Source organism: Hetaerina americana, unplaced genomic scaffold, assembly GCF_022747635.1.
Source record: "Hetaerina americana unplaced genomic scaffold, ioHetAmer1.1.p SCAF_1, whole genome shotgun sequence".
NCBI classification, from domain to species: domain Eukaryota; kingdom Metazoa; phylum Arthropoda; class Insecta; order Odonata; family Calopterygidae; genus Hetaerina; species Hetaerina americana.
The window spans coordinates 34,285,599-34,297,377 of NW_027286069.1; the positions used below are offsets into that span (position 1 = coordinate 34,285,599).

The 11,779-nt window shown below is 34.4% G+C and overlaps 1 protein-coding gene across 1 annotated transcript; it reads left to right on the forward strand.

The window, feature by feature from the left end:
- The first annotated feature begins 700 nt into the window (after positions 1–700).
- On the forward strand, positions 701–5,926 carry Nacalpha (nascent polypeptide associated complex protein alpha subunit). The gene is made up of 7 exons (XM_071588070.1): positions 701–779; positions 1,044–1,203; positions 1,750–1,854; positions 2,518–2,637; positions 4,407–4,505; positions 5,289–5,450; positions 5,546–5,926. The coding sequence occupies exons 2-7, from the start codon at positions 1,063–1,065 to the stop codon at positions 5,558–5,560; spliced, it is 642 nt and encodes a 213-aa protein (XP_071444171.1). The 5' UTR covers positions 701–779; positions 1,044–1,062; the 3' UTR covers positions 5,561–5,926.
- Positions 5,927–11,779: the final 5,853 nt, after the last annotated feature.

The window sequence follows — 11,779 nt, forward strand, 5'->3', positions numbered from 1 at the left end:
TCAATCAAGTTTACTGTGCCTGTATATTCATTTGTGGTAGTGCGCATTCAAAATTAGTACATAATTCTCATAATAATATTGGAGGGAAAATTAAAAATGGGATTACATTCCATTTGGCATTTTTTTTTGGGAAACGGTGAAAACTCCAAGGAAAATCATACTTTTTCATCATAGCAAAGTTGTCAATTATAACCTAACATTGAATATAATAATAAGGATTTTCCACGGGTTTACAGCTTGGAAATTATATTACAGGGAATTTTGAATCAATTTACTATTGTGAAATCAAAGCGGTAAAGCATGTTTAGGAATTATCTGTGTTTAATAATGGGATCAAGATAATATATACATATAAGATACAAAAACACCATTTTATATAACAATCCATGCTGCTAAGATGAAGTCATTTTTATGATTAGCAAATATTACGTACGGCTTTATTTATCGCGGTTCAGACAAGTTCTGTTTATAGGTAGTACATAGTAGTATTTTATAATAATATACTAAATGAGGCTCGTTTTAGGGGAACATTTTTACAAGAAGGACAATTTTACTGCTGTTTAAAAGACTTTAAAGTGTCGCAGGAAATATAAGAAGAAATTATTCTTTCGCAGACAGTTAAAATTTCATGACAGTGTTTCATTTAATTTGGCGGTCTTGCTGGATAAAGTCTATTGGCCGAGAAATATATTCGATGCTAAAATTTTACTGCGCCACCTGACTCAGCCATCTTGAGAGTTACCACAAGGTGAAATAAAATCATCGAAAGTGGCTGAAAGGTATCCATCAAAGAGTGAATCCATCTTTAATGTGTTCATAATTATAAATTATTGAATTTAACCGTAGAAGATTCATTGTTCAAAATGTGACATTAATATTTATTGTTATTCCATACACGTGCATTTGTTAATGAATTTATTTTGTGTTTTTCGGTGGTTCACATTGTTTACTTTTCCCATGAAATTCGATCGCTGTTATGATCAGTATCTTATATTTTGTGCAATTTAAAATCCTTATTTGTTCTTTCACATTTAAAATTACAGCACCAGCAACGATTCCAAGATGCCGGAATTGACGGAACTTGACAAGGCAACGGCCTCAATCACTGAAAGGCGGGAAGCATCTGGATCTGGGACTGATTCAGACTCTGATGGTACAATTCCCGAGTTAGAAGATGCACCACAGACACAGGGCCAGTTCCCTGTAAGTAAACACCAGCAATAGAGTTCTGACCGTGCGCTCAAAGTCAAGTCTAAATGATTGTTGGCCAAGGGTTTTTAGTTCATGCCTTAAGGGTGACGCAAGTCTATGGAATGTTGAGAGGGGTCTTACTGTTGTAGTAAATTTTGATGAAATTTCACTGACAATTACGGCAGTTGATTGGTAGAACAAGCACTAGTAGTAACCCTTGACCGAATCGAAACAGTGAAGTCCATTGAATATATACATGAAAAGCATTATATAAATGGCATCAGTGTTCGCCAGCACTTCAATTCATGGGTTTGCTCTTCGAGATTAGAATATCCAAATGTCACGAATCTACTTTCTTTGCTCTGGCGATATCTAGAGCTTTGTACATCACTTCTCCTGAGTGTCTACTCTTAGAAGCCCTATTATTTGGCCGGAGAGTGCATTAACAAATTTGTTCATGATGCCGACGTAAGTTCTCATTCCTGTTGTTCCCTAGTAAATCAAATGTCAATTTCATTTATATTAGGAAATAATGAACACATTGACTGTTTGTTTTAGGTTGCAGCGGCAGCTGGCTTGCCGGAGGACATGGTCAGTAAAGCTAAGCAGAGCAGGGGGGAAAAGAAGGCCCGTAAAATTATGTCCAAATTGGGACTGAAACCGGTAATTATTTTCCCAAGTTCGTTGCATCCAATTAATTTAATCTGTGAAGCCAAGTAGAATGTAATTGACTGTGGTTGCTCAATCGTGCAATGTTTTTGTTAATCATTAAGAAGTAATTGTAATTGCATTAATATGGTAAAGATAATGAGGAAGATAGTACATTGGTTGGCTATCATTATTGGTTCTTGAACTTATTTATAGTTGGTGATTTCAAGGCTAAAAAGTATTGAGGCAATTTTGTATTATTCTGTAGTTCCAATTTTTCAAGTCTGTAAGTACACTGCCATGCCTCTCATAATTAATTATTTTGGAGAGCTAAATAAAATATTACTTTTCTACTCATCGCAATGTTTCCTTTGTTACAAATGTGGTCTTCGTATGTCGGAAGAAACATAAATTTTTGTCATGCAGGATGTTCGTGTATTGAATAAGTTTAGTATTGTCATGTGCTTTGGGGATTTCATTGGGGTTTATTATTTACTGATTTCAATTTTTATGAAGCTATGCAGAAGTACTTGATAATGCTTCAGTTTTTTCATGCATCTCAACTATATTGTGTTGTTGTGATTGAAAGTTAACAATGAAATAATGTGACCATACTTAATTGCTTTGTATTAAACATATCATTGTTCAGTTGAACTTATTTTCAAACAAATTTTTTAGGTCCAAGGTGTCAGCCGTGTAACCATCCGGAAATCTAAGAATATATTATTTGTCATCAATAAACCAGATGTGTACAAGAACCCTGCATCTGACACATATATTGTATTTGGTGAAGCTAAGGTATGTGCTCTTGATGCTATTTTCTAATTGTTGGATTATGTGTGGGTTGCGGTAGTCCATGGGTAGAGCATTGGGCTACTGACCGCAGGGTTCTTTTACTTCCCGGGCAAGCCTCTCTAGGCACCTGCAGCTACATCCAAGCTATGTGATTTTCCAGGTACCAGATCTTCCTGGGAAACCATGAACCATGTGTGAATTTCACATGCATTTGGGCTTAGTACTGGGTTAACTCTACCATCGCCTACCAAACTGACCTTCGGGTTGATGAACGTGTTGATGGTTTTTTTTATTTAATTATGTTTAAGAGAAACGAAAAGCGTGCTGCAATTTTCTTTAAGTGTCATTGGGGTGGGCACTCAGTCAAGAAAGTCAAATATTTACTTGATTTGCCTATTTAAATTTACTCTTTAATGAACTCATTCCATTTTAAATCATCTAATGTGATTGAATTAAGTTATATAAGTATGGAATTAAATAATTATTTTTTGTGCATTGTTTCCTACATGATGAACATATATCAAAAGTATTTTTCCTTTGGTCAGTGGTTGACATTTATTTGGAATGCAAAATGTGGTTAAATACTCCATAGCTGTTTACAGAAACTATAATATCTCAAAAATCATTAAGAGTGTGATACCTGGCTTGGAAACCATTGACTAGCTTTTGGAGTTAACTTCTGCAATTAAAAGAAGGTTATCTCTAAATCATTTCGTTTGTGCTAAAAAGGCTGAAATTAGGATAACAACAAAAAATTGAATTCTTTCAACCTATTTTTTATGGTGGGGTCTAGTCTTGAATTTTTTTACTGAGGTTTACTTGCTTGATATATGCAAATAAGTAAGCATGACTTATGAATGCATTCATTAAGTAAGTACATCCGATGCATCAAAATTGGAAACGTAGTTAGCCTAAATTTTTAAGTATATGTGTAGGTATATAAGTTGTTTCAGGGGAGTATGTGGGAAAGCTAGAAAAATATTGGGATTTATTAGACATCCTGGAGAAATTAAGTGTAGGTGATAAAAAAGAATGGTGCCCCCATCCCAGGCATGTGTTTTGAATGTAAAACAATAATCTGTACAGACAATGGTTTTTTGTTACGTTTGGATTCTGGGCCATAATTCAACCATTCAAATTTAATGAATAATTCTCACCCCTGTGGATGATAAATGTTAAAAGTGAAGCCTTAGGTATTATTTATGTATTTCACTAAGTCATGTTGTGATTAAATACAAATCCATGATCAGGAAAATATTCTTCTTGAAGTAAACTGCTATAGTTACATTTGAACTGAGGAAGCCGCACTCTGGCCCAAAGAAATCGGTCCAACTTAATAATAAATTACCTGAACATTTAGAAGGTGTTCATTTCATTGCACCATCTAAATTTTCCGATTTCTGTTTCCAAAAATATTCTCACACAAATGAATTTATTCATCTGTAAGAGGGTATGTAGATAATAAATGATTAATACTATTACTGTATTAGGGTTTAGTGCTATTTTTTGTTTTGTGTCTTTTCATGGTATTGTTTATATATATTCATACCTTTCATATGGTCTAAATCTACAATTTTGGTTATTCTGATATCTTTGTAATTGGTATTTTTTATGTTGTAAAGTTTTGTTTTTATCTAGTTCCTCCCAGTTATGACCAGGCTGGTGTGCTCAGTATGCCGTATTTTATAATACTTACTTGGGACAAATAAAGATTTATGGTTATTAGTATTATGTTAGGATGCTAATTTTGATTGCTTTTTCTTGTACTTAAGATTGAGGATTTGAGCCAACAAGCTCAGGTGGCTGCAGCTGAAAAATTCAAAGCACCTGATGCCATGACCCAAGTTGTGGAGGCGGGAGGCAGTATAACGGTGAGTAACGTAGCCAGAATATCATTTTATGAGCAACTATTTGAAGTATTTTATGGTCAATATTTTTTCAAATAAATCAGTTAATTTGTGGCTTGAATGTGCAAAAGGATGGTTTTGATTTCTTTGAGGAAATATTTGCAGCCAAGCAGATACTCCTGATTGCTAAATGTTCATTGAAAGCTGTTTAAATATTATTGCTGAAAAGACAGTGCAACTTATGTCAAGTTATCTGAATCCATGATCTGGAAAGTCCTGAAAGCAGCTGTTCCAAACTGTGAATTTTCCAATGTTGACAGACATGATAGGAACACTTGTCTTAGTGCTAGTGTGCAATGACACTCGCCGCGCTAGCTTGCATCAGTGGATTTTGAGTTTAAACAGTTCTTATTTTGGTAGTTTTAGTGAATCAAAATGTAAAATTTCATCTACTCTCCAGAGAAAAGACCGTCAAAATAAATAACCCATGTGTTTGTATTCTATTTCCATATTTTATTCCCAATTAAAAAGTTAGTTCATTATTATAATTAATATGTTCAAAATAAAATACGTAGGCTGCATGGACAATGGTGCTTACTGCATGTAAACTGATGAAGTAATTTTGTCCCAAGGTCAGGCCTGTGAATACATATAATTTTTAATGGTATTTACTCTAGACGTTCTGATAAATTCATACTCTTATCGAAAGCCTGTAGCTTAGCCAAATTCACTTCCTATGTGGAGTTCAAATAGCATAAATTGTCTTATATTAGGATCATAGACTAACTTTTTTACATCTATCTTTAGGCTCCTGCTACAATCCAAGAAGAAAGTGAAGAGGAAGACGTTGATGAGAGTGGAATTGAAGATAAGGATGTAGACCTGGTTATGTCACAAGCTAATGTGAGCAGAGCTAAAGCAGTCAAAGCTCTCAAGAATAATCAAAATGATATTGTCAATGCAATAATGGCAAGTAGAATTTAACCATTTTTATTGAACTTTTTATTCTTCTTATTTGGGTACCTGTATTATTTTTCAATAATGTAACTTTGAATATTTTGCAGGAGTTAACCATGTGATTGGTGTCTCAAGTATCTCACTATAGATTTCATCATTACCAATTTTCCATCTTCATTTGAACTGAAAGTTGGTGCATCAAGCATAAGTTTGGTGATCTCATCTTCCCACTCTGGCGTTTACTTTGTCTTAGACTTGCAAGTTCTCAACATTTTGAAGATTGGAGTTTGTTGCTGCAGTTGTATATAAAACAAGGAGGTTTGGCAGTTTAATTAAAAGAATTTCAATTCCTGGCATTCTGCTTTTCCATTGATCAAAATATGTTGGAGGAAGCCCATGCTTGTGCCTTCCGTATTCTCTGTGACCAATATCATGCCAAAAACCATCTGTATAAGTTTTAATTATAAAAGCAAAAAAATATGTTTTCATGTCGGCAAATTTTATTGGTACTATTGTACCTCATTTGTGATAAATTTAGTGGTTGACCTGAAGAAGATAAAGAAAAGGCTACGTTGTTTCTGAGTGGGAATCGTGGCATCTTGTATTTTCAATTTTGTAGCAATATAGCAATTTAAACTAAGCCTCATGTAATGATAGAGGATATTGCAATTTAAACAGAGGCCTTTGACTAATTGATATGCATCTATGGTAGAAAATACTACGAACACTGAATTAATAAATTCCAGTTAGGTCATTATTGACAGTAGTATACATTTCAGGTTGGGTTCTGTATGAATCTAAGGGCTAAGAAATGGACTTCTGAGCCCCTCTTACAACACTTGATTTCTTAATCCCAACATTGTATAAATGTTATATAAGTAGTCTAATACAACACAGAATTTCATATCTATTCTTTTACTCCCTCTACAGTTCATAATCCAATTTTTGTTGATTTCTAACATGCCACAAATCGGCTTTCCCTGTTTGCTGTAGGACTCAGATTATTCTTTTCTCTCCTTTTAACATATTCCATTTTTCTCCACATTTTTACTTCTAAAGCATCCTAACAGCATTTATCCTCCTCTGAAGATCAAATTTCATGGCTATACAGCATATCATTCCATGTAAAAATTTTTGTAATCCTTTTATCTTTACCTTGAAACAAAAATTAGTTTTTTTTGGGTCTCAGTCCATTGTTGTCATAAAAGCTTCTTTAACTTCTACTTATGATGCCCTTAGTGCTTTGTGCTATTGACCTATAACATATCCTAAATGGGTGTCTTGCCTGCTCTAGTTAATACCATCCCAACTTCAATGTTTATGCATACAGTATTTCAACTTTTGATGATTCATTACATTCTCCATAGTTACCAAAACTAAATGGAGCTCTTTGGGCCAAGTTCTATACTTGGCATGTATTCGTAATAAAAAATTCTTCCTAATTTGTTTACTCCTAGCAGATAGTTGAAATCTACAAGTTCACTCAGTGTTATTAGGAGCTTGTTTAAAAGAATGGATATTTGTACAATAATGGAGAAGAAATTAATGGTAGGAGGCAAGGAATTCTAGCAGATCTCTCTCCAATTTTCTCCAGCCTATACTGCAATCGGGTAGCAACACATGGCAGAATCTTTCCTTGTTTCATTTTTTTTGGGTCTATATATTTTTAAACAAAAATACATTTCCAAGAAACTGCAGGTGGTGTTGCGGCAGTGACTTTAAACAGAGTCATCTGCTAAGTGTGCAATAGATGCAGCAATTTGTGTGAAAATCTTTCACTTTGGTCAGGATTCGAATCCAGATCCCTTGATATCCAGCTGAGTGCCTAAGCCTGTTAAGTGTCCTCAGTAGCTTAACTGGCTTGAGCACTCCGCCAAGAAATGCATATCTAAAAAAAAACATTTACCTTAAGGTTGGTTTGTTGGCTGGAGGGAGAGATCGCCCGATATTATGTGTGAAATTAGCTCAGGGTAGGTTGTAATGGCATAATATTTGCAGATAATGATAATTCTTTATTGTACAAAATGGTCATAAGACATGGCACTCATTCATATTGGACTTTTTACTTAGGCCTAAGAAAATATTCAGGATATATGAAAATAAAGGGACACAAGGAGATGGAACAGATACTGGGAAGTGAATATTGGTTTAGTCTACAATGAATTCATCCATATTAAAATGGAACTTGCTTTGTATCAGTAAACTCACTTCTATTTTAGAAGTTGTGGAGGAGTAGCTGATTCTGCTAGTTTTTTGTGAACATGGGATCTGGAATGTTGAATATCATTCCGGTTGCCAAATTTACATACACCAGCAATTTCATGTAATTGTATAAAATAGTATTTATCTAGGAGAGAGAATGGGGATGCAAAGATGCTCAAATGATGGCTCACCTGGAGATACCCCATAAACGGCTTGAATTGATATTTCAATGAGAATGCTCTATGGGGCAGCCCTTGTATTACCCCAGAAGACTGTACCATATGAGAGATGCAAGGGAATACTGGCATAGTGAACCATTTTAAAGGTTTGGATGGAGATTACTGGTGCTTACTGTCTTGGTATTTAAATATCTGTAGAGAGTTACTTAGATATTTGATTCGAGTGGTCCAATTGATAACCTCACACAAGTCAAAACCAAGGAATTTGTCTGTGAAAGAACTTGGGCTGGTATGTTTGTTCATTTTTAATAATCGGCTGCATTAGGGCAGGGGATATTTTACATTGGAATTGCATAAAGCAGGTCATTATTTGACAAAAAATTTTCTTGATACCAAAGGGGCCTGCTTGTAATAGTTTTTTGTGCTCATCAATACACGATGGAATATCAGAATTTAAGGTGCAAGTATCATCAGCACCCGAAAGTACATTGCTATTTGGCAAGGGAATCATAAAATAAATAAAGGGCCCAAGGATTGTTACTTGTGGTAAACAACTAATTTGACAAGTATATCTTATTCTTACCAATGGTTAAACAACTGAACTGTTGTATACACATTAAGAACTAAAAAGGTAAATAAGATTCAAAATTCCAATAAAGATGTTTCTCTAACCTAGTTTGAATGAGCAGTATTGTTGGATAATTGAAAAGGATTATTCAACTCCAGCACAGGATCCTATTTGGTATAGCTAAATCAGTAATATTGTGACCATATAATTGAAAAATATTGTACAACAAATAATTAGTTTGATTAAACAATTTTGAGAAAGTATTTTTTGTACTTAATCTGTTATTTAAAAATATCATCAGGTGCAGTTATGTGAGAATAAGCTTGAGCAAGGTAATAAATAGGCTAAAGGATATGAATCTTAGTCAAATTAATATTTGAAGGATTTTCTGTTTTTTTCATTTTCTTAATGAGATCATGACTAGTTAATAACAACACTGAAGATGTACTCGCAGTGTAACTGGAAAGCTATTCTGGCTCACATATGGCCACAAGCTAGTGGTCATGGAAAAGTTACTGTGGCGCAAGGAGAGATTGAGGGGAAGGTAAGAATTTGATGGAAGCATAACAACCACAGGAAGAACTCTCATAGGGTTACAACTGCCAACACAGTACTAGTGAAGGAAAGGTTTTCAATCTGAAGAAGGCAGTAGGTATTTTAAATGTAGCCGAAACCTGGAAGTATGAAAAAATGTTTGGAGACTCAAATGCATCACTTTATACGAATCAATGGAAACATTTGGAAAGCAATAAAATGAAAGAGTACAAACCACTCAAAATATATTTAATGGTGAGAAAAATTAAATGCAGGAAAGGGGAAGATGGGAGTTCACTCTAGGTGAATCAGTCCTCCCTTGGGCATGGGCGTTTTGAACTTGCATTGGTGAACCATTTGCCTCTAGGATCTTGTTAAGCTAAGAGTGCATTGATGACGATTATCACCGGGTAACCAGATATAGTTGGATAGCAAAAAAATTGAAGAAATTCTTCCCCTCTGTTACTGTGAACTATGACCTTCAGTTAGCTATCATCCCCCGAGTCTGATTAGTTCTCTTAATTGAGTGTCAACTGTAAGATTCCTTCCGTACCTGCTTTTCAAAGTACTTCATTAGCTTATGTAAAATCATTTTATTTTTTTCAGTAGAACATTTCCATTGCGTTTATCTTTTCTCTGCAACCCCATAGGAAATATGACTATATAATTTGTTGTTTCTGGTGAAATTTAAGGAATTCATTCATGGAAGAATGAAAACATTTTTGTTTTTGGCTCCACAGTGCTTTCTTTACATAAAACCTGAGTTTGAAGTCACCTGAAGAATATGAAAACCATTTTCAATTGAAGTACTGTGAAACTACAAGGTTAATTTTTCATTTTAGGACTTTCATGAATCACCCCCATAAGTCCATGCTGGCACTATTTTCTCAGGGTGGGAAGCCTCCTTCTCCATTCCTACTTACTATATTTCTCTTCCATTTCCTCCTCCATTCTGGATAAGGCCCTTGTAAGTTCTTTCTTCTTTGCAAGTAAAGCCATCTCATCAACTAAACATTGCACACCCGAGGTTTCTTCTCTGAAGACAGCTTCATCATTTTATGTGATATTAAGGTTCACATTAAATATAAATGTAGATAGCAAAAAACCCTGCTGTACTCTTGTTCTATTTTTCTTTAGGCAATATAGGTAGTATCATATACCATTTCTACTTCAGATAAAAAAGGAACTTCAACAAATTTCGATTCTATGGCAAGAAATTAATTTCAGGAGACTAATGCTAACCATAGCTGCCCACATCCTGGTCCTGGAGAAGAAATTTCTCTCCATGAGCCCACATCAGTAATGTGCTTGTGTGCTCTCCTGTCTACACAAGTCTTCAATTCCCCTTTGGAAACAGATTTAAATTATTTCACTACACAAGCTAATGCAAAATAATGTGAATATAGTACATAGGGTTTTTTATTGATTTTTGCACTAGCCTCCAAGACTTTTTAACCTACCAAAGAATGGAACATATTAAATAAAATGACTATATATTTTTGGATCATTGAAACAACACATCGATGACAATGGACGCAATGAGACAAGAATAGTTACCCTTTAATGATTGACCAACGAGTTGAATTTATTTAACCCAAAAGGAAGCTGTGTAAAGGGTATGGATATGTTCTCCTATGATAAGAAATAAACTTCTGCATTTTCATAACGATGCATCCCCTAATAACCTACTGGTTTAGCAATTGCCTGTGAAAATCTTGTATAAATGCAATGTGTTTTGGCACATATGAGTAACCTCTGGAAAATTGCAATTGCTTCCATTTTTTCTTAATCTGGTGAAAAGCATATAGAAATGTGATAATTTAAACTGTCTTTTGAGTTCAAAATGCTCTCCTATTCTGGCTAAGGGAAAAATTTTCACCAACAAACTAGAAGAATTTTGCTTATCGTCATACACCTTACACTATTAAAAGAGGATAAAAATGGTAAAAACACACTTGGAAAGCAGGCAAATATTCCTCCGCTTATGCACATTTAGCCAAATAAATGTGTGCTCTGCAAAAAGATTCAATTCATACAATGATATTTAGTATCATGCATTTGGTGTGTAAATATTTTAGGGAATAAAGTTCAAATCCAGGAACCAATGTTAACCCTTTAATATCAATCAAACGTACAAATGATATTTCCCAAATCTCAACCAAGATCTTACAATGTAACTATTCCATAAAAATTTCTTGAGCTCAAAGCAACAAACTATCAATTGACTTGACAAAAACAATGTGTACTACAAGCAGGACTATGTCATTCTTGCAAATTTTCTAAAGTTAGAAGTAGGTACAATGTAGCTGGCTAATATACCTGGCCAGCATATAACCTCTTACTCTCACGAATTATCCATAAATTTGGGTTTCATTGATATATTCCAGAAACCCTGGGAATCTTCAACCTAATAGACAAATCAATCATGACTGAGATATTCTTTGCCAAACAAGATGTGAGAATTAAGTGGTTTAACTTATTTAAAGCAAGAAAAAACACCTAGCTTACCAACTGCTCATTTATATCAAAATCTGGCACAGATTCAAGCACCTGTAAATTAAATTGCGATCTTTCACCTAAGCCATAACCAAGGTGTAGCACACCCTAAAAACCAAGTGAATACAGGTAATATTAGGGTAAATAAACTGGCAATTAATAAAATACCACAATTCCACACCACTCACTCCTGTTATTTCACATTGATAAAGTTGTCATTGGTCATACAAAACTTTGTCTCAACAATAAAATCAATCACAAGTCAACACGGCACAGTATGTACAAGGTAGACTGCACGATTGTTCTCAAATTGTCCATTACGACTATGTCGTACATTTTACATTAAACATTAATTAAGTCAT

Bases quoted from the DNA above. Each gene is read 5' to 3' on its own strand.
- Nacalpha (XM_071588070.1), top strand. From the start codon at position 1,063: ATGCCGGAATTGACGGAACTTGACAAGGCAACGGCCTCAATCACTGAA. The intron at 2,638-4,406 runs GTATGTGCTCTT...CTTGTACTTAAG, and splicing joins TTGTATTTGGTGAAGCTAAG to ATTGAGGATTTGAGCCAACA. The intron at 4,506-5,288 runs GTGAGTAACGTA...ATCTATCTTTAG, and splicing joins AGGCGGGAGGCAGTATAACG to GCTCCTGCTACAATCCAAGA.